The following is a 23,100-nucleotide window of genomic DNA, read 5'->3' on the forward strand; positions in this document are numbered from 1 at the left end:
TGCTGGCGACAGCTGTGGCTGGAGGAATTATGTTTTCAGGTTGTCCATCCTATTCTCATAAACATGATATCTCAAGAATGACTTGAGGGAATTTCTTCAAATTTGGCACAAACGTCCACTTTGACTCAATGATGAACTGGGTAGATTTTGGTGATAAAAGTTCAAAGTTCAAGGACATTTCACCTGTTTTGTCTTATTCTCATTAACGTGATATCTCTAGAACAGCTTGAGGGAATTTCTTCAAACCTTGGCACAAACGTCCACTTGGACTGAACGAGCTGATCAAAATTTGGAGGTCAAAGATCAATGGTCACTTTTACCTCAAAAACATGTTTTTTGGCCATAATTCAGGAATTCATATGAAATTATGACAAAAGTTGACGCAAATGTCTGATAGAATAAAATGATGAACTGATGACATTTTATTCCAAAAGGTCAAAGGTCAACTTTGCTGTGACATCATGATGTTCTGCAAAAACATTCATTATTCATGGTCATACCACAGGAACAGAATTGAACAGGAGATATTTGATACTGAATTGGTGACACTAACGTTACATGTCCACCTTGAACTGTATGTATTTTCTGCGCTGTCGGTTTGAAGATGTGTGTGAAGCATTCATGTTTCAGAATTTGTAGCTTCTTTGCAGTAATATCCATCATATAAGCACTGTGAACTGCCATAGCTACATATGAGCCTGGACAGACATGGTTATAAACTGTAACTGCAACGACTGCTTTGTGGAGGCAAACAACTGCCACGCGGTAATTCTAGTTATCAATCAAATTATTTTAATATGTGGAATCTGAAAATGCACTATGTCTTGCAAAAATTGTTGTTAATACAAAATGCAAAACCAAACAATAACTTATCAGCATATGACTGAAAACTGCTGAGAAGTCACTGAACCATAAATGCACTGTGAGATCAGTGGGAAGTGCAGATGAAGGCTTCACATCTATTTGCCAAACCTAATTGATTTTGGTTGAATGACTGTCTGTTGAGGTGGCAGCAGTCGATGCAGATGCGTCATCCTCCGGCTAAAAGCCGGGGCTTTTCCTTCACTGTCTGTCCCTGGAGCTGGAAAAATAATCAGCTGACGAAACACACTTAGACCTCTGACCTCATTCACCCAAAATGATGTGTGCATTGCTTGTGTGCGTTAGTGTGTGCTCACGGTGGAATAAGGAAGGCCGGATGAATGATCTCAGTGCCCTGTGGTGAAACACACACCCTCACAGCTTAGCGATAAGGACAGAGAGGGTGCCGAGAATCGATGAAAGCAAAGTCAAAGATTCACTTCCCTGTAATGACACCTTGAGCTCCTGCAACACATATCTTGCTAATATTTCTGTGGCTCGTCAGCTGTGTGTTTCTGTGTGCCTGAGTGAGTACCTTGGTAAAAGCAAACAGCTGTTGCTAGGTAAACGTGGATTATACTGCAGACCTGTTTGCACATGGCCAGATGACCAAAGGTATCGCTCATTATCAGTTCTGACAAGTTTGACTCGCAATGACTAACAAGCTCATTCTATTTTTAGACAAATATCATACATCTGAATTAAACTAGAGTCCTATTATTGTGTTTGTTTGCACATACTCTAAACTGTTTGTCTGACGTGAACTGCACTTACACATCCTCCATTGTGTCAGAGAGTAAAACAAAACATCCACTCTTACAACACCTTTATCTCTGGATCATTGTACACCTGTGAGGTGAGAGCATGCTGACCCACTGTTTCCATCACTAAACAATTTAAACAGCATCTGATGCCGGCAATAAAACTGTCATAAAAACCTCCTGCCTGCAAACACTGTTTGATTAAGGCTGACAGAATGACATCAGGACGCATTCTACATCTTGAAATGAAAAAAATAATGTTCTTTAACATAATTTTATCTAATTGAGAAATATGAATTAAGAAAATGAAAATATATTTAAAAAATTGAAAAATATAAACCCTCATAAACCCCCTGCACCTGATACATTTTAACTACATGTCATTGGAGATGTGCTCACTTCCAACATTTTAGTTTGGAGTCAGTCCTCACTATTTCTTTTTACTATATATCTATAACTCCCAATGCTGCATAACTCTCTCATGTGTTATCTTCTCCTAGAATTCTTGCTCCAATTTTACACACAGTGGATTGATATTTTTGGGACTGCACCTTACATGCATTATAAAATGACAGAGTGTGTTATGTATTTTTATCTGCAGTTTGCCACATTTATATTTTATGTACCATTTTCACGTGTAAATTATATTTCACATCTACAAATATTGCACATTTTTGAGCACATTGTCACAGCCATCTGATATAGCCAACAGTATCTGATAATGTGAGTAGCTCACAGTGTAAAAACAGGCTTATGCAGTTTTCAAGTCAGGCCAAATTTAAATTGCTAGTTGCGACTAGAACCATTCATCTGAATCAATGCACAGCTACTCTTTGAAATAGCAGACATTTTAGTTAGTCATAGTAGGAAACGCCCAGATGGCACTAATAACATTGTGTGTGACATCGAGATTATATCTATCATTCAGATGCTGAGAGGAGATTGTCTGCACATGGCTCTCAACATGGAGGTAGCAGAGCAGGATAACGGCTAGTAGCTAACAGTGCTAACAGCATGAACAGTGCTAACAAGGTGGGCCATGCCTTCACCATCCTAGGAAAAGTATCTGGCAGTCAAAACAGCGACTAGTATGGTCACAGTGCAGAGCAGTGGCCATTACATCGATGCACTATTATGCTTGCGCAGCCGGACTGTCTTACCACAACAAAAAAACAGCGAAGCTCAGATTACAACACACAGAGGTAGCTGACTTCATTCTCTGCTCAGGACGCCATTACAGCTACAGTAATTCAGAATTAGTCATCGCTGTTACACACAGGAAAGAACACACACAGGTTACATTAATAATTTAATGAAATAATGATTGAGCTGATAAATGGATTTAGCCCAGTTGTGCCTGAACAGGTCATCAGAGTGATGTGGGTTTTTTTTATGTGTTTGAAGGTCCAATGTTTCTAAATTATTTTAACAAATGTCCTTTATAGAAATATAGCTGGGATCCATATCAAGTTATAAAAGTGAAACTCAAGGTAGTCTTCAGAGCTTTGGTGTTTTTTTTTTCTTTTTTGGTGATCTACCAAAAAGAGTCCATTATTACCTGATCCTATTATGGAGTAAGCTGCATTACAACAACAAATGAACAATATTTTTATTATGTAGTTTTGCAGTAGCCTCCTCAGCTGGTGGAGTAGTAACCCATGTCTCCTCACACCTCAGTGTTTGGTTTCAGTTTCATCACCTGATGAGAATCTGCGGTGTGAGATGAGCTGTCCGCGGTGCTGAAACCTCTCCCTCCTCCTCCTCCTCCTCCTCCTCCTCTTCCTCTTTCCATCACTGTGACTTGAACACGTGAGCCTGAGGCCAGAGACAGAGGCAGAGAAATGTACTATGATGGAGACAGATTTCTTTTATCGATAAGATTGAGCACAAAACAAAGGAGCAGTCGGGCTTTGGTGAAACAGGATGATGTGACACAGATTGTCTGGCGCACATTAACAGTGGATGGAGGATGCAGAACAACGATCCTCCTTATAATACTAAGCATGTATACAGAAGGTGAAGCACTGTTTGGATTCATTTTATTGTAGTGTTTCTTCCCTGTGTCTCCTCCTCCTCCTCCTCCTCCTCCTCCTCATCCTTAAGGGACAAACAGTGGGATATTTATAGTCGGATCTCCTCCCCGTTCAGACTTTCTCCCCTTAGGACTCGAACTCACATCTTAGCAAAGGTAGACGCCAAACTGACGTCAGAGCACCCGTAATTTGACGTGTATACACCCCCCATCGCGACCACACACACACGCAAACACGGAGCGCACAAAGCAGCCCTCCCCATCAGCAGTATTTCCTCTCCTTGGCGGACCAATAACGCGCAGTCTCTCGTTCCCTCCATCTCAGCCAGCTGTTTCTTCAGGAATAAACACCAAACAAGGAGATTTATTTATCAACACTACTAATTATTTATATCTCGGAGTTTTGGGCTGCTTTCTTTGGGCGTGTCTCAGCTGTTTGTACATATATATATTTTTCTCATCTGGTTGAATTTCCTCCTGAGATGGAAGTGAGATGTCGTCCAGCGGTGATGTGTTGTGTTCTCGCCATCCTCTTCTCCGTGGTTCCCCGCTCGCTGGAGTCTTCTTTCGGGGACAGGCAGTACCTGAACGAGTGGGCAGTGGAGATCCCAGGCGGACTGGCTGCTGCAGAGGCGATCGCCAGAGAGCTGGACTACCAGCTGGTCCGACAGGTAGGCACCAACCTGCGTCCCGGAGCGCCTCCAAAAACCACACCACCAGCTCACTTACCAAAAAAGCTTATTAATATTCTTAAATGAAGCTTGTGCTGGCAGTTTTAGTGGATATTATATATTTGGCGTGATATCAAAGCAAACTGGGACCTGAGTAATGTCTCATTTTAATATCAATCAGACAATTTAACAGAAACCATCAAAGCAAAATGAATCATGAAATGTTAATGACACCCACAGCCTACAGTGTCAGCTGTGGAGCCAGGCAATAGCTGTATCAATTATTCTCTGGATAAGGCCATTACAATGGAAACTCATTGCTTTTATGATAGCCCAAAAGCACACAATGCAATTTCAGCACCTTGCTAAAATCAAAGGAGGAGGGTTTTAATCAATCTGTGACTCACTCTTTACACACGTCTGATAACTCTGCCTGTCATTTCCCTCTTCTGTATATATGTCCTTGTTTTTCCCACCATCACAGACTGACTAATGTTGTCCTCTCCTATACAAATACATTCGTGCTCAGTCTGAATCATACGAGCTGCTCATTAATTTGGATGAAACCTGTGGCTCTGAACAGCGGCGACCAATGATTAACTGAGCTGTCATGGATACTGAGGCACACTGTATGCTGTCTTCCTCCGCTGTGTCAGAGCCATTATAACTCAAATATGAGTTTTTATTTGACATTACAATCAGTTAGACTTCTGCAAATCTATCACAGCATCAGCCTCTGAAAGAACAGAGGGAGCTGGATGTCATCAAAAATGTCAACTGGGAAATAAAAACATTGTGATTTAACTGTTTATCATCAGTCCATAGCAGAGACATGGATAGTACGCTTTACTTTCTGCAAAAGATGCATGTAAAGCATCCACAGAAATAGTGGATTGTGCTTTTTCTTAATTGGAATGAATGGAAATAGAACCAAAAGTATTATATGTAAAGGAATTCCTCCTAGTTCACCATCAACATAATAAAAAACACCACACACTGTATCACAGATTCAATAAAAGGCCAAAATTTAGATGTCCCACTGTAGTGATGAAACCATTTACTGTCTGAATGAGCAATCTGTTTTCTTGCTCTCCCACGAAACTGAATTCTGGAGGCTTTTCTTGTCAGAGATAATAATGTTTCTTGACCTGTGCGACAAGCTTCAGCGACCAGATGGCTGGTATTATGTCATTTCCTATCAAATATTCAGCCCGTCTCATGCCTTCCTCTCCGCAGATCGGGGCCCTGGAAGACCATTTCTTGTTCAAACACCGCACTCATCCTAGCAGAATGAAACGAAGTGCCAGCCACATCACCAGGCGGCTGTCGGAGGATGATCGAGTGAGTGGCCACCACCTATTACCGCATCCTGCACGGTGCTCTGCGTACAATCATTTTTGTCTCATTTTGAAAGATTAAAGAAACGTCTCTTCTTGTCTGTGTGCAGGTGCTGTGGGCAGAGCAGCAGTATGAGAAACGTCGCAACAAGCGAGCGTCCCTCGGTGGGTGCAGGGACTGCCCAGTGGATAAGCTGTTTGATGATCCCATGTGGAACCAGCAGTGGTACCTGGTGAGTCCCCAAAAGGCTGAATATCACACAAACACAACATGAACATGGGGACTTTGTGACAGTGGGCCTCTGGGCACAGATATGCAAAGGGTCCCGCCACCTATCCTATAAGAGCAAAACGCACAAACTTTGTGGTGGTTTTGCCTCTTTCTTTTATCATATCTTTTGTCTTAAGAGTCTTTATTCAATTTTTGGGTGGTTTTGTGTCTCTTTGAGGTCATTTTGTGTCTCTTCACTAACTGGCCACCAACGTCTTTCAACATTTATATTCGGTTTAATTAAGGTTGTGAGATGGCGTTGATATTTTCTTGGTTATAAGTTATGTTAAGTAACTAAAATGTCTCATTCCAACATCATCTGGACATAGAATGAAGACATTAGGTTGTAAGGTATGGAGAACAAAACTCATCGTCTGCACAACATCATGACGATGATTCCACACTGTGAAATTCTGACATTGTTTGACATTTAAACTATTGTCAACCCAGTTGTCATTCCAACCAAACTCTAACGTCTGTCCGATGTAAGAGTCCAGTGTCTTTCTAGCGTCATTTTGATGTCTAATATCAGCAGGATTTGGATTTGTTTTGCCCATTTTTTTTAGCTATTATATGTCTCTTTGCAGTTCCTTTGCAGTCATGTTGAGTCTCTTCATGGTCGGTACGTGTTAATCTGAGTGCCATTCTGCAGGTATAGTGGCCCCTTGGTCTGTGCATGGTGGGCCCATTCAGCAATCCATCCATGAACACACAGCAGCAGATTGTGCGCCACAGCACTGAGAAATTCAATAAGTAGCTCAGCGATTAATCTTGCTGGTTTAAAGATGTCTGTAAACAGTTTAGAAAATATTTGAACACTGTGTACTTTTTCCAGAGCTCCATAAACCACAGATTCCAGTTGACATCCAGCCTACTGGTCAAATAATGGTCAAATGTTGTGTACTTCTGTTGTGTCTGGTTCAGCCTTCTGTTTGCATGCAGCTGGTCCATTCTCCCCTGAGACTCTATGTGGCTCTGAGTGCTGGACAGCTCCACACTGTTTTGTCCTCGCAGGGACCTTGTGCCTCTAGCAAGAGGCCGTTGAGTGTGTGTGCAGTATGTGTACGTGTGTTAGCAATGTATCAGGAAGTTTACATGCGTGCAAAAATACAACTACTAGAAATGCAGCAAATATGTGTTACCTTTTCATAACCGCCCCCCCCCCCCCACAAAAAAAAAATTATGAAAACAATGAAACAATAGCATGCTATCAAGCAGCTCTAGCCAAAAGAGCCATTTGCTTAATTGGTAACAGTCCGTGTGGAGATGAGAGGGGTGGAGAGGCTATAATCCAGCAGGATGGAGTAGAGTAGAAGCGCCGTGCATTAAGTCCCAATTTGCCCTGAATGGGATGGTTTAGCCCATTGAGGCCAAGTAGTAGCAGAGAACAGTAGATTGTCACAGCTGTGCCTCCCCTTCCAGATCCATTACTGACACTTTCACTTTATCCTGACCCAAGGCTGACCCCGACATTTACCACTTTGAATGACATCTTTACTGATTATGATCCATAAGCTTAGAATGAACTTAACGACTGTCCCACTGACCACAGCACACACACACACTACAGCACATATAAGTGTTTGAATGCATTTGGGGGAAAATGGAGTGATTATTGTATATGCTGCTCAACATGCCAGATCAAACCAAATAAATGAAACCATAAGTTACTCTATGGGGGCTGCAACCAACATTTATTTTCATCATCCATTAATCTGCTTATGTTTTTAATCACCTGACTAATTGTTTGGTTCATAACATGTCAGAAACCTGTGACAACAGTGGAAAACAAGTCCAAGTTTACTGTCTATCTTGCAAAAAATAAATTTATCGAGATGTTTCAGTACTAGACCTTCATCAGGCAATAGTTTTGTGACATTGAGAAGCCATCTTAGGTGGGGAGTGGCTATAAGCTGCAATCATACACATACCTCAGGCACAGGAGGCCATACATACTATCAGTTTACTTTGAAACCATCTACAATTTCATTAATAGAGCGAGAAAAGTAAAACACTCTGTATAGCCACAATCATAAATGAACCCCAGAATGCTACGTTACATACGTAGATTCCTATAAATTAAATGCTTGACACCATAAAGGCTGTATTTCCAGATATTGCAGGTTTAATTTGTGGATGAACCCAACATAGCACATAGAAAAACTTCACACCAATAATGCAGTTTTTTGGAGTCTTCCACAATATTTAATACCGTAAAACTTTAATTAATAACCTGGGCTTTTATTTGCCTCAATCGCTGAACTCAACAGGCCTGTATCTGGGAGAGACGGCTTTTAATTCCTGTCACACAAAACTGTTGCTCAGCAGAGATTGGGAAATACATTCAGTTTGATGATTTAAACCAGTTTGAATATTACTTGTTTAAAAAATAGGCGTCAGATAAGATATCAATTATGAATCATTCATTTTGACTAGCTCTGACAGACAGCGTGTCAGAGAGAGAGTGAGTTAAGGCACTCGAGGATTACAACACTTGGCATACCGACACAACACCACTTTATCCTGTCAAAACAAACTTGGATTAATTTGTATGTAAAACCGTTTTGATGCTTTTGATTTGAAGACCCTTACGGACTAAAGGAAAATGCATAAGGAGGGAGTCAACAATCTGCTTTTATACGTACGAAGAACCTCTGTTAAAGCAAAATGACCTGCTTGGCAACCAGACCAGGCATCTTATTGAGACAGGCGTTTATTTATTTAAACTGTGTAGCCATAGCGGGCTAGTAAAAGAGACTGGGCATTTGGAAAGGCTTTTAATTGAAGTTTTACGTCATAACATATAAAAACAAAAGACATGAATGCCTCCAAAAATTAAGTTTGAGTTAAATAACTGATCAGTTATGTTGCTGATTTCCTGTTGATTGACTAATCAAATAACTATTATAATCATTTTACATTACAACACCATAATAACTGTAATTCTGACTGTACTGTCAGCATGATAATATGTTGTTGTAACATGAACAACAACAATATATTTCCCTAACATGTAACAATGACCATTCATCTAATTTAATTAGCAAATTAGGCGAATTCAAACTAAAAATCTCATGTATGACACTGCAGGCCTGAGAAAGAGATCACAACATATTCACTACAATCTGCTCAGAAAACAGATCTGATCCCTGCTATTATATATCACCTCACATCACTGGGATTAATAGGTTAACCATGTCAGCCTGACCAGTTATTAAATCATCAGGCTGGAACCTGATTTTACAGAAAATGATGCAGTGTGTGTGTAACTGTGTGTCGCATCAGTGTTTGTGTGTGCATTCGGGAAAGAGAGGGAGATTCACATTACATTCCCCCAGCTTCCACTTCTCCGCACCTGCGCTTACTGAACATGAGTCACGCGCTTGTGGGGGAATAAGAAAACAAATTGAGATGAATCATTTTTACCGATGAGGGATGATGACTCTAATGGAATTGGCCTTAAAGTGCCGCTTATTGTATTTCCACATCAGCCCGTGTCTCTGTCACTGCGAGGGTCACGTTATAGTTCATTGAAAGCATTATGATTCATCCTGCTTGCCTATTCATCAAGGACAAAGCCACAGTATGTAGAAACAGGTAACACACCAGGAAGGAAAAAGGTTTCAGGTTTCACCTTTGTTTCATCAGCCCCGATGCTGTGATGGTGTTATTTTCTCACCTCAGGTGTTTGCAAATGGAGATGTGATAATGAGGGGAAGGGGTAGAGGTTAGAGGACAGTGACGTTGGCTGATGACATCAGAGTGAGGGTGGAGCTGTGTGGCAGAGGGGGGCGAGAGCTGGGCCCGAAAACAGGATGAGTGTCTTTATCTATCACGAGTGAGAGCCCGATAATTTAATCAGGGAGTGACTCATACTTGTAGCTTGAAATTCCTCCTGCCTGCATGGCTCAGTGTGTGTGTGTGTGTGTGTGTGTGTGCATGTGTGTGTGAGAGAGAGAGAGCATCCATGGCCGTGCAACTGTCAACCTGTGTTAACTGTGCATCGAGGGATCTCATTGTGCCCTGGCGTGTGTGTCCACTCACTCATTTTATATGGAAAAGCTGTAGAGTAACCTGCTTAAGCTGCTGCTGTGTGTGTGTGTGTGTGCGCGCGTGTGTGTGTGCATGTGTTTGCTGTGTACCATTAAAATCTATGCACGGCAGGCCACTCAGCTGCTGCCAGCATCAACAAGTGAGTCATTTGGTGTTACACCAAAACAGACAAGCTGTAGATATGAGCTGCTCGGGAGTGAAATCCTCTCAAGCAAATTGCTATTGAAACACACTGTGTGAAAGTACGACATCTGCTGCGTATTTACATCGAGATTTGCATTCTGTTCAGCGTTGGCTGGAACTGATGCTGTCCAGAGAGACAGAGAGGTAAAGACATGATGCTAATGAGAGCATGGGGTGAGAACAGGGAGTCAAAGAGGGAGCCAAGGAGGGGGGAGAAAGGGCGATACATCACAGGGATGAGTCACGTCTTAGGGTGGTGTTCTGCAGTGTCTGTGCATAATGCGCACAGAGCGAAAGAGCAAAGTGAGTTCTTTTTTTAGTCTTAGCTGTCTCCAGCTCTGAATCATACTCTTCCCCAAGCAGGCAGGCATTGGCCCCACTCGCTCTCCCTCTCTGCTTGCTGATTTTCCATTTAAAACAGGCTCAGCGCCCCCCCCTCACTCACTGTGTGTGATATTCTATAGCCTCTGAGAGGGATTGCTAAATAATCCGACAGGGGGATTGGATGTGAGTCGCACCAGAAGAAGTGTGGGTTGAAACGCAGCACATCTCTAAGCACTGTAAGGCATCTTGTGAGTTAAATGAGTCAGTGGAGTTGCTGTATGAACACAAAAGCCTGTATTATTATAAACCCTCTGGCAGCAATCTGCCTACAAGTGGCCGCAGGAGTGGACTCCAACAAGCCAACAATCAAATCATAATGTCCTGCAAAGGTCAGAGACAGAACAGGCAATCAGGATATGATACTCAAAGAGCCTGTTTGGATGATGCGCTCTAATTACAGATGTGTCATTTTTATCTTCCAGCAAGACACGCGGACGTCCTCCTCGCTGCCGAAGCTGGACCTGCATGTGATCCCGGTGTGGCAGAAAGGCATCACAGGGAAAGGAGTGGTCATCACCGTGCTGGATGACGGGCTGGAGTGGAACCACACAGACATCTACTCCAACTACGTAAGACACCGTTTCCATGGAGACAGCCTCCGTCGTCTGGGCCTGCCGTTTCCATAGCAACGCTGCTGGTGACACCTTACAAGGCGATTCATAAAGACAGTAATAGATCCTCTATATGATAATGTCTGCCTGCAAAGAGCTTCTCTGGTTTGTAACTCTTGAATACAAATTGGGCTTTTTTTTTCTCGCTGGGATGCAAATTTGGCTCCCTTCATTTTAGGGATGCGGAAATTGCAAATATTGTTTGACAGTCTGAAGGGGAGATGCAGATAATTACAAGGTGGTGACTGAATCAGAGCTGAACGAGGCCTCGTTTTGGCGTAGCTCCCTCTGTTGAGAGGAACTCTAAAAGCCTTGAAAAGCCCCATCTGTGGTTTGGTTTCAAACAGTGCTGCTGCTCTTAGAAGCCGCTGCCTCGCCAGAGCAAAAGAACGGAAGAGGAATAAAGGCACTGAAGGAGGGAGTGAAGGAAATAATGTATGACAACAAGGGCTGATGGAAACAACTCCCACCATAATTAAGTTAACGCTGATTAATCAAAGAGGCTCAATCACCCGAGACGCTCAGCCTCAACAATCAAGGCGTACGAGCGGCATGCATTTGCATAACTTAATGGCAGTAATTCTCAAATGACAGTCACAGGCATCTGATTTCAATCTGATATTAAAGCCGTCACTGTGAGCCAGTATCTGAAAGGAATCATTCATTCTGATTTCACCTTTAATAAAAACATAATAAAACATTTTATTACATTTTATACTGCAACAGGAGAAGGATGACAAAGACAGAAGCAGACAGAGGACAGACATGACGTGCTGAATCACACACAGTGTTGCATTTCAGCCCCCGCAGTTTGTCAAGCGTGGACGCAACCCTCAGGGAAAACAGCATCTTTAAGCAAACTGAATGTTTTAAAAGATAGTTGTTGACAAGCACCCCGTCATGCTCAGACTCATTCAATATGCGTCGTTTCACTATCTGGTCACATCGCTCTCTCTCTTCTCTTGTCACCCATCATATGTGTCTCCATGACAGCAGATAGGCCCTGACAAATATGTGTTTGAAGCCTTCGTCACTGGTGTACACTGACGTCGAGCCTGATCATTTTCTGTGTGTTGTTTTTAAAGGACGCAGCAGCCAGCTACGACTTCAACGACAACGACCCGGACCCTTTCCCCAGATACGACTCCACTAATGAGAACAAGTGAGTGAACTGCTGAGAGGTGACATTCTGACACTACCTGGTCATTGTGTGGCTCGAGCTTGGTTATTTCAGGGTGCATCTCAGTGTCATAATAAATAAGCATTAAGTAGACACAAAGGATTAGAAGACTTTAGTTTATTTCCTCCCCTGCTTCTCCTCTTTGAGTGTTTCTAAGACCATACCTGAAGTTAATGACCCACCCTCTGCTAGCTGACACACAAATGCACACACACACACATACACACACACACACACACACACACACACACACACTCCACTCCGCCAACAGCCCTGTGCTCTTTTGTTATCAGTATACTCAACAGATTCAAAGCCTATTCTTCCAGATGAATAACTGCAGTGCCACAGAACCTCCGCGACCCTGTCATTACGATCAATATTCTCTGCTCCAAACATGACCTTCTACAAGAGAAGCTATGTAATCAGACAATATAGTGGCCACTTGTAATTAGTTTTGCATCCCATGAATAAATTAGGGCAGGTAAAACAGTTCAAAATATCCATTAGGGAACACAATGCAGTGAGATTTCTGCCAAAAGCAGTAAACGAACAAGACAATGTCTTTGCTACAGAACCGTGCATGTGTTTTGTACAATGTGTAATATTTTCTACAAAATTACACCCAATAATAGAGCTCCAACTTATGCAGGATTAATGATAAAAACACAAGTGAATGTTTTAATTCAGTGTATATTGACTATGTGATTTGTTCTCAGACATGGGACCAGGTGTGCTGGGGAGATTGCTATGCAGGCAGACAACAATAAGTGTGGTGTTGGAGTGGCATTCAACTCCAAAGTTGGAGGTAAGAGCATTTTTTGTGTGAATATCGGTTTGTTTATTTGTCTTTTTTAATGTCTCTGTGTGTGAGACTTGTGACTAGAGTAAAACAGTTGTAGTTCTAGTTTGCCATCACTCCTGTGTGGCATTCAAATGGTTATTAATTTCACTAACACTTTCAGTTAAAGTGGAAATAGACCAGTTTTGTTCTTCGGTGTAAAACTATCAAGTAAATGTTGCACAGTGTAACAGCTGTAAAATAATGATACCATCTGTGTTTTGATTGGTTCCCTTGAAGCCTCACTTTCACTCAGCAATCTGTGCGCCACCGGGTACGATCTCCCAGGAAAATTAAGGCTCAATTTATGACATGAAAGAAGTGTGTCAACCATTGCACAACTAAAACAGGAAGAGAATGGCGCTTTTGTTTTCCATGGTAGCCCTAGTTACCTAAGAGTATCAATGTAGGTTTTTGCAATTACAGTCCCATGTAGCAGAATTGGTGGACAGTGGCTCTGACTCTTTGCCTCCGTGCCTGGCTCTGGGGGAAAACCGAAAGCGATCTAGTATCATTCAGGAGATACAGTAAAGACATGTTTGGTTGTTACTTTTTAAACAGGCTACCAAAAGTACTTTCATCCTGAACACTGCCTTTAGATACCATGGCTGCACATCTCTTGATTTTATTCATTTTATTTATAGCCAGCAGCGAAGGAAGATTTCGTGATGGAGATCTGGTTGTTAGTTGCATAACGTCACTCTCTAAAATTGCTGAGCTCCAATCCATCCAAAAAATGCTTTGCAGTTTTAGAGCTGCAACATCTGAAGGGCCAGAGAGGCCAGCTGGGTCTTAGTGCATCTTAAAATACAAACATCGCAAATCTTTTTTTTTAAGATATTTTTTGGGGCTTTTTAGCCTTTAATGGACAGGACAGATAAGCATGAAAGGGGGAGAGAGAGGGAGTCACATGCAGCAAAGGGCCACAGGCTGGAGTCGAACCCAGGCCGCTGCGGCAACAGCCTTGTACATGGGGCGCCTGCTCTACCACTAAGCCACCGACGCCCCCAAACATCGCAAATCTTGCTGCAGTAACACCAATAGTGGAAAGTAACTAAGTACATTTACTCAAATACTTTACAAATACTTGTATTTTACTTGAGTATTTCCATTTTATGCTACTCACTTCTACTCCACTACATCTCACCTGAAAGTGAAATATTGTACTTTTTACATTTATCTGACAGCTTTAGTTACTTTTTAGATTCAGTTTAATAATCTACAATAAAATCAATTATTAAATTATGAGATATTATTATAGACTGAGCTTCCCATTAGTATATAAAGTAATTTAAATGAGCTCCACCTTTACCAGCTGCAGCATTAAAGTGACGAACACATTAATGCATCAATAATTATAATCCAATAATATATGTATTTGTGCAATGGGCGTTTTTGCATAATGAGCGCTTTAACTTTTTGATGCTAATACTTTTACTTAAGTAAGATTTTGAAGGCAGGATTTTTACTCTTAGACAGGGTATTTTTACTCTGCGGTAGTTGTACTTTTACGTAAGAAAATGATGTGATTACTAAGTAAAATCATTATATTCATGACCTTTAATGACCTTCTTTATTTACTGCAATGACTTAGTGGGACACGTCCCTAAGATGCGGCCATAAATAGAGGATACGTCCATGAGTTCTAATATCAGTACATGATGAATAACCTAATTGGTAGCTGGGCACTAATATATCTGTATCTCTCCGCTCAGGGATTCGAATGCTGGATGGGATTGTGACTGATGCCATCGAGGCCAGCTCCATTGGGTTCAATCCAGACCATGTGGACATCTACAGTGCCAGCTGGGGACCCAACGATGATGGCAAGACAGTGGAGGGCCCCGGCCGCCTGGCCCAGAAGGCTTTCGAATATGGTATCCAGAAGGTAAATGATAAGACAGGCTGTTTTTAGTCACAGACGGCTGGTGTGATCTCAGTCTGAGGCTCCTAATGGGAGCTATTATCTGCAGCAGTGATGGGAATCAGATAGGACAGAATCAATACGCACAGCAAAGATTTACATTGGACAGCAGATATTTTATGCTGGAGCTCCCTAGTAGTATTTAACAAATACCATAAAATGATTTTCTGTATATTTCTCAGTATCATGGCAGCAGCAATGTGTTTGTAAACATTTCTTGTTGTCTTCAGCTCTCTCTCTCTCTCTCTCTCTCTCTCTCTCTCTGGCTTGTTGTCTGCAGGGCCGTGGTGGGAAAGGCTCTATCTTTGTTTGGGCATCAGGTAATGGTGGGCGCCAGGGCGATAACTGTGACTGCGACGGTTACACAGACAGCATCTACACCATCTCAATCAGCAGCGCCTCCCAGCAGGGCCTGTCCCCGTGGTACGCTGAGAAGTGCTCCTCCACTCTGGCTACAGCGTACAGCAGTGGAGACTACACCGACCAGAGGATTGTAAGTAACTGTGCCTGTTATGTTTTTATTTTAGGTCATACTGCGTTATATTAAGTAACGTTAAGTAGGTTTGTTTAAGGGACATGTCATGTTATTTAAATACAGAGGAGTATTAGGGTGAGGCATGAGGGAAAAAATTAAAGGAGGATGATTTTTTTTATTCTGCATTACAGGAATAGAGTCGAAATGTTGAGAATAAAATTGACATTTTAAGATTAAAGTCAAACTTTTGAGAATAAATCAAACTACCAGCTTTCTGTAGATGAATTGGTGAAACTGTAGTTCTGATTTGATTTCAGTAACAATTAAACTATTTCTGTTTTAGTGCATATACTCTGTGGTACTAAGCACTAGGACTTTGAAAAGTTGTGCCAAAATATTGCATCTGTATAGAGGGAGATGGCACCCAAATTTGGAAACTGAAATAGCTGGTGATGGACAGATGCAAGGGTACTAGTGGCTAAACCTGTTGCAAGTAACCTGTATGCAACACAGAGAGGACATGTTGTATCACATGGCACAATTTGATGGCTTTGTTGGCTTTATTATCAGTATTTTGACTTCAATCTCTAAATGCAAATAAATAAATTGACCTCATCTGATTTGTATTTTATTATGCCTGGCACTAACACTGAAAGTTCGACTTAATTCTTAATTATTTTCGAAATGCAAAATAATATAAAAAATCTCCCCCCTCTCATGTTTTCCCCTACTGCCTGGCCTTAATTCTCTTCTGTATTCAAGATTATCAGGTTCTCATATTACACTCTGCTTTCAGACGAGTGCTGATCTGCACAATGAGTGCACTCAGACTCATACAGGAACGTCGGCGTCTGCTCCTCTGGCTGCTGGAATATTTGCCTTGGCACTGGAACAAAAGTATGCAGCACCACGAATCGAACACCTGTTGCTCACAATGTGCTATTCTTAATCTTGCATTTTACTATATGAATATCAGTAAACACTCACTGGTTTGCCTCCCTGTCTATCTACCCCCCTCAGTCCAGATCTTACCTGGAGAGACCTGCAGCACATTGTGGTCTGGACCTCAGAGTTTGATCCTTTGGCCAATAACCCAGGCTGGAAGAGGAACGGGGCAGGCCTGATGGTCAACAGCCGCTTCGGCTTTGGTCTTCTTAACGCTAAAGCCCTGGTGGACCTCGCCGACCCGGCCACCTGGAAGCATGTGCCTGAGAAGAAGCAATGCATCGTGAGGGATGATTCTTTCCAGCCCAGGTATGTGAACGTCTCACAGCTGCTCCCATCTGTCTTTTGAGTTTTGTTTGTTGCTGTGCCAGTGGCCCAGGTTTTTTGGCAACCGTTTTTTATATGAGACACGTAGCTGCACAATGCTGTGTAGATCTCATATATGGGGTTGAAACTTGTCTGCATAATTATGGTTACATTTGTGACTCAATGCAAAACTTTAAATTCACAGTTGTCAACAAAACATTTTCAAATTTTGATAAAGTATCTGATTCAAGTGATAGCAGTGGCGGAGCAGGGGGGTGGCTCTAGCCCTGAATGTGTTCTCAAAGGCCCCAAATCTCAGTTTAGTGTCATTCAGATAATAACATATGTCCATTTTGTATCAAGTAATCTAATATAAGTGAGTAATTGTTCCTCCATTGGCCTAATATTGAATTCAGAGTACTGAAGTGGTTTCAGACTGATGAAGACAGTTGAAGAACAATAAGAAACAAAATAGGATGTGGGCTCTATACAAGATGATTTTGCTTTGGCAACTATCATCACTGGCATTGTATTATCTCAAATGGATTGAAAAATACTGCGTATAGCTGCCAAAAAACATTCTCCCCAGGGCCCCTGGACTCCCCGAGGTTTGGGCTGAGCCCCAACAACATCTGGCTCCACCCCTGAGAGACAGAGATAGAGCTTTATTTCCTTTTGTCCTGACATTTTGGGTCCTACAAAGAACAAAAAAGATGAAACTATCTGTGTTATTAAAGACACATCTGTTGCTTTTTGAGTGAGTCATGATGATAACGAGTCTTAAGCCTGCGAGGGCTTCCTGGGCCATTAAAATGAATCAGAAATGAATTAATGAAAAAAAAAATTATGATTCTTCATGATGACAGCTGAGAGCATTTAAATTCGAGGTCAATCATCAACTGTGAACACTCATAAATGCTAATTGTTCAAAAATGGGATTAAATATCTAAATCCAAAAGCTGCCAAGCACGGACAGATACTCAAAGGAAATAATCCCCCCTTCTGTTGTCTCAACAGATGTTCTGTTTGCACTCCTTTATGGATTAATGACCCGAGGAGATCGAGGGCTAGAGCTCAGCTGCTATACTTTGTCCTTGAGACAACCTCTTGATTTCACATGCTTCCACCTGTAGACAACAGCTAAAGCCGACTGAGTTCCGTCTTCCTTTAAGTGTCCATTTTGAAATTTGCTTTGGATTATGAGACTCAATAGCACCGACACCCAGTTTCCCCATTACCTTGCTACATCCCTTATTAATCCCGAGGATTTGGCTCTACATTTCCGTCAATGCTTAGTGGTCTACTACCCCCTCCAGCTTTATGCCAGCTTGAACACGGAAATCCTTTCATTCATGTCTGGGAGAGATGGGGATTAACTGTTTTTGCAAATGAATGAACAAATCTGTCTGTGCATCTTATGTTTGCTTGTGATGTGCTAAATGTTTCCCAAACTTGTCTCTGAACTATCTCACAGTAATATATGATGCCTGCAGTAGGTGCAGCAGTAGTATGTTTCCACCCTGCTGCTGTTTCCCAGACCTACGAACAGTAGTGACAACATGTCAGGGAACTACTGGGAGAGCTGTTTGTGTGTCTCATTCCCTGCTATTTTAATGCAACCCACAGGGAGATGAAAGCAGCAGGGGAGATCACTATAGAGATTCCAACCAAAGCCTGTGCCGGGCAGGAGAACGCAGTCCGCTCACTGGAGCACGTGCAGGTGGAGGCCAGCATCGAATACACCAGGAGAGGGGATCTGCACATAACACTCACCTCCCCAGCCGGTTAGAGACATGCACATACAAGCACAAACACACACACTGGAGTAAAATAACCAAGTGCTCAGCTGATCTATCGCTTTGATTTTCCATCAGGTACCAGTACAGTGCTGCTGGCTGAGCGAGAGAGGGACACGTCCTCTAATGGCTTCAGAAACTGGGACTTCATGTCCGTCCACACATGGGGAGAAGATCCTGCAGGCACATGGACGCTAAAGATCACAGATACAGTGAGTTACACAAATATTTGGCTAATTTGTGTAACCACTGAGCTTCTGCTGGTTCTATCTGAAATCTAACCAACATAATTTCCCCTCACAGTCAGGCCGCATGCAGAACGAGGGTCGTATTTTGAACTGGAAGCTGATCCTTCATGGGACCTCAGAAAAGCCAGATCACATGAAGAAACCTAGAGTGTACATTCCCTACAATGCTGTGCAGAATGACCGCCGGGGCGTGGAACATATGGATGACATGATGGAGGTGAGTACGAGGCAGCAGACTTTAAACTATTTAAACAACTTATAAACCTGCAAAATATAAGAAGAAATACATCAAAGAGCCAACATGATTTGACCACTGAAGGTCTTCATCTGGTCTTTTAAAAACCCACAGACCATGTTGGCTCATTTAATGGTTTAGCCAGTACAATAAAGGCTTTTTAATATTTTCTTCCTCCTTGATATATTTCTTCTTATATTTGAGAGTGCCTTCCTGTTTATCCTGTTTTCCTCCTTTTCCAAGAGCACCAATACACACTTTTTTGATCTAATTATACAGAGCAACCAGTCATCTCTTTCTTTCCACCATAAACACCTGGTTTAGATGTAAAGGAAAGGAGTGAGAGCAGGTGTATGCTGTATCAAAGTAACATATGGGTGTCATGTAAAATTAGTCCCATAACTTTAGGGGCTGAGTGCAGACACTCTTAACTTACACTTGATAAAACAAAAAGGTCGAGGCTAAGTAATATTACAAAATTACTAAGAGTGCTTAAAACCAAAAGCTAATGCCTACCATGCTAACTTTGTTATAATGAAAATTTTAACATGGTTTCTTTTAAGCCAACATAATAATAATTTGCCATCCTAGTTTAGCATGTTAGCATGCTAACATTTGCCAATAAGCATGAAACACAAAGTACATCCGAGGCTGATGGGAATGTCATTGGGCATACTGAAAAAGTGACCTGATGATGGCGCATCAGGGTAAGGCACCAAATTAATTGCAATTTATCTAGAGACCGACATAAATGTCTGCACAAAACTTCATGACAATTTATCAAACCGTTGTTGAGCTTAGTCTCCAACAAAGTTGTGGACTCACTGATTTCAAAGCCTGAAAATCTAGTTTTTGTGGTTTCACTACTCACTGTGCTGGAGTCATGCAGCAGCATACTCCTTGGTGTGTCAGCACTGTGTGACATCACTCTTGGGTGTGGTTACAGGTGCAACAGAGAGCTCTTTCTGACCACAATAGCACAAAATTACAAAAACCTCAAGTAAAATCTACAGACATAATCAATCAGTGGGCGTCGTTATGTAATCAAATGAATATTTCACATCACAAAGATGTGAATTGAATATTGTTAGAATCTGATCTGTTACAGCAGCAGTCAGACAGGTCCCATGGTGTAATGGTTAGCACTCTGGACTTTGAATCCAGCGATCCGAGTTCAAATCTCGGTGGGACCTCATCCTTTGCAGGGGTCAAAGGACACAGAGATATTATGAATGTGTATAACTTGGAATTTCTAAATAAAGCTGAATGGAATTAACATAAGATCAGTGCATAATAGCTACCCACTGTCCCTCTTACGTGCCATGTTACAGTGACAGATTAATGGAAATAATAACATTACATATGCAATGCAGTGTTAGATTATGGGCATACAGCTGTTTAATATGTGCTCTCCAGGACATTAAAACTGAGCGCTGACTTTCAGGTTAAATTTTAGAGTGTTTTCATCCATATTTTGTTCAATTGCTCAATTTTAGACCCATTGTGCCTGTCTGACTACGAAGCCAACTCAATAAAAAGAAAAATAGGTCACTGCCCAGGTGCTTTGGGACTGCATGGATTTTTTTCATGCATATTATAAAGCTGTAATAGATACCAAAATAAACACTTATGTTGTCTAACTTTAGATGCACACTCTGTGGGTCATTTTTATGTAATGATTTGCGTCACACACCAACAGCCTGTCTCCTCTCTGTCTGTCTGGTGACACAGGAGCCCACACAGGCCTATCCACCTCCAAAGACTGAGACTGCACAAAACTCCCGTCCCTCCAGCCCAGAGAAGGAGCCCAAAAAGCCCTCAAATCCACCCTACTCCCCCTCCCTGGCCCTGCTGCGTCTCCTTCAGACAGCCTTCAACAGGCAGACCCCCACCTTGCAGCAGCCCCTGACCGTAGCCAGGTCCTCCTCCACTTGGAAGAAGCAGCAGCCGGGCCGAAGCCTCTCCCCTCCTGCAACAAGACTCCCCCCTAAGATGCTTTACCAGGCTCTGGACATGATCAACAAGTACCGAGGGCCCGAGGACAGTGTCTACAGTGACTACACTGATGGCTTCTACAGCACCAAGCCGTACAGGCACCGAGATGACCGACTGCTGCAGGCCCTGTTTGAGATGATAGATGAAGACCGCAAGTGAAGGCCCGGAAGAGAGTGGAGGGAGGAGGAGAAGAAAGATATAAGATCAGGGGGAAGCATGGTTATGTGTTGGTTGGGGAGCAGAGGAACAAGGCAAAGAGAGGAGAGAAAGCAGAGGGATGGGAACGGGCACTGGAGGAGTGGAGGAGAGAAATACAGGAAAGAGAACTCTTTCACTTGGTTGTTTTTCCCCCCCAAAAATGCTGCATATTTAATCTCTTTACCTTTGTTTGCCAATCACCATTCATTAATTAATTCTTTCATTTAGTCATGTAAAAGTTCCAGTCCACATGTGACTCAAAGCACGGACATGATTAGGGCCTCTCTGCTACAAACTGTGTCTCCATGTAGTCAATGTGAAAGCATTTAAATCATAAGAAAGGAGGGGTATGCCTTGTCTCTCTTCTCTTCACTGCCTGCTCAAGCATGCCACCTTTAGACATATAAGTTTTGTATTAGTATCTATATATTATCTACAGTATATATTATACGAAGACGATGATTGTAATATGGTTTTGAAAACACTTGACATCTAAAATCCTCACTCTCAAAATTCCATTTTGTTTCTATTTATATTTCATGTCCTACACAGTTTTATTTTCAAAAGGTTTCACACTGTAATGGGACACATACTCACTTAAATCACTTTAGAGGACATACTGATCCTTAAAAAACTGACATAAAGTCATGAAATTAGAGTCAGCATACCTTCAAAATGAAGCAAAATTCTAAATTGATCCGCAATTTGAACGGTTTGAACTGTGTTGACAAAAGATTTATTCTCAGGGTGTCAACAAAGCTCAACAGAGTAGCAAAAAATATATTCTGGACTCTAAGTATTAAAAGACAAAATGTGAAATATATATTAATAAAGTATGCAGATGAGACAATACAGTTGTACCAATACACTATTAAAAAAAGAGGAAACACACCCTCTGGTAATAATTAACGACAGATGGAACACTGGGAAGACTTTCAGTGGGAGTAGCGACACACTCAAAGTGGAAAAATAACAGAATAATCTTCTTGTGCTATTTGTTTAATTTTGTATAAGTACAATGCTGCATTAAAGGAAATATTTTTCTAAGGATCCTCATAGTTTATGGAGATAATATATACAATATCGAACCCTTGAACAGTTTATTTTCTTGTGGCGTAGTTCACTCAATAACTGCAAAGTCAATGTAGTTATCACAACTACAAATGAACACTGCCAAAATCTTTGCTGTCAAAAAGCTTCCGAGTATTTCAGTGAATGTGCAAATGGCTAACATGTTGTTTGTTCATCATCTGCAATATGCCACCTTCAAACAGTTCCTTGAATCCTGGACAGGTTATCGCATTACTTCTCTGGTATTATTTATTTGATATTAATGGATTTATCACACTCCAGAAACTGGCCAGAAACTGTAGAATAGAGGCTCTGCACTGCAACCTTCAAGCACATTCATCTTGAACGCCTTAATATACGCTGTAATAAATGTGCATACTCATCTCCACATGGTGTAGATCAATTTAGAGATGCTAGTGTAAGTGTTTATGACATGAATAGTTATGAATCCTCTATGCAGAGTCTCTATCCTGCAGCTTGGAACTGCCTGCCCCGCTTCTCTGCCAACAAGGTGACAGGAGAAAGAAGATGTCTGGGACAACGCTTCACATGCACCCTGTAATTTATCCATTCTTTAGTGTAGCCCGTGCTGTTTCCTTTATGTTTTTTGTTTTTGACTGACGCTTCAGTCCAAAGTTGTTTACACAAACAAATATTATGTTGCAATTTCTGTATGGATGTACAAAAAAAAATTATGAAATTTATCGTAATAAATTGCAAAGTGA

At 41.7% G+C, this 23,100-nt stretch overlaps 1 protein-coding gene and 1 non-coding gene across 2 annotated transcripts; both read left to right on the plus strand.

Moving 5' to 3' along the window:
• Window positions 1–3,927: 3,927 nt before the first annotated feature.
• pcsk1 (proprotein convertase subtilisin/kexin type 1) lies at window positions 3,928–23,100 on the plus strand. The gene is made up of 14 exons (XM_050038930.1): window positions 3,928–4,325; window positions 5,562–5,666; window positions 5,773–5,895; window positions 10,976–11,122; window positions 12,250–12,326; window positions 13,061–13,149; window positions 14,898–15,070; window positions 15,387–15,599; window positions 16,378–16,478; window positions 16,602–16,835; window positions 18,459–18,616; window positions 18,707–18,840; window positions 18,932–19,093; window positions 20,843–23,100. Exons 1-14 carry the CDS (start codon window positions 4,137–4,139, stop codon window positions 21,263–21,265), a joined length of 2,328 nt encoding a protein of 775 aa, XP_049894887.1. The 5' UTR covers window positions 3,928–4,136; the 3' UTR covers window positions 21,266–23,100.
• trnaq-uug (transfer RNA glutamine (anticodon UUG)) lies at window positions 20,233–20,304 on the plus strand. The gene has a single exon. It is a non-coding gene; the product is annotated as a tRNA-Gln (tRNA).

The sequence above is a fragment of the Epinephelus moara genome, chromosome 24 (assembly GCF_006386435.1).
Source record: "Epinephelus moara isolate mb chromosome 24, YSFRI_EMoa_1.0, whole genome shotgun sequence".
Taxonomy (NCBI): Eukaryota; Metazoa; Chordata; class Actinopteri; order Perciformes; family Serranidae; genus Epinephelus; species Epinephelus moara.

Bases quoted from the DNA above. Each gene is read 5' to 3' on its own strand.
- pcsk1 (XM_050038930.1), top strand. From the start codon at position 4,137: ATGGAAGTGAGATGTCGTCCAGCGGTGATGTGTTGTGTTCTCGCCATC. The intron at 12,327-13,060 runs GTGAGTGAACTG...ATTTGTTCTCAG, and splicing joins GACTCCACTAATGAGAACAA to ACATGGGACCAGGTGTGCTG. The intron at 19,094-20,842 runs GTGAGTACGAGG...CTGGTGACACAG, and splicing joins ATATGGATGACATGATGGAG to GAGCCCACACAGGCCTATCC.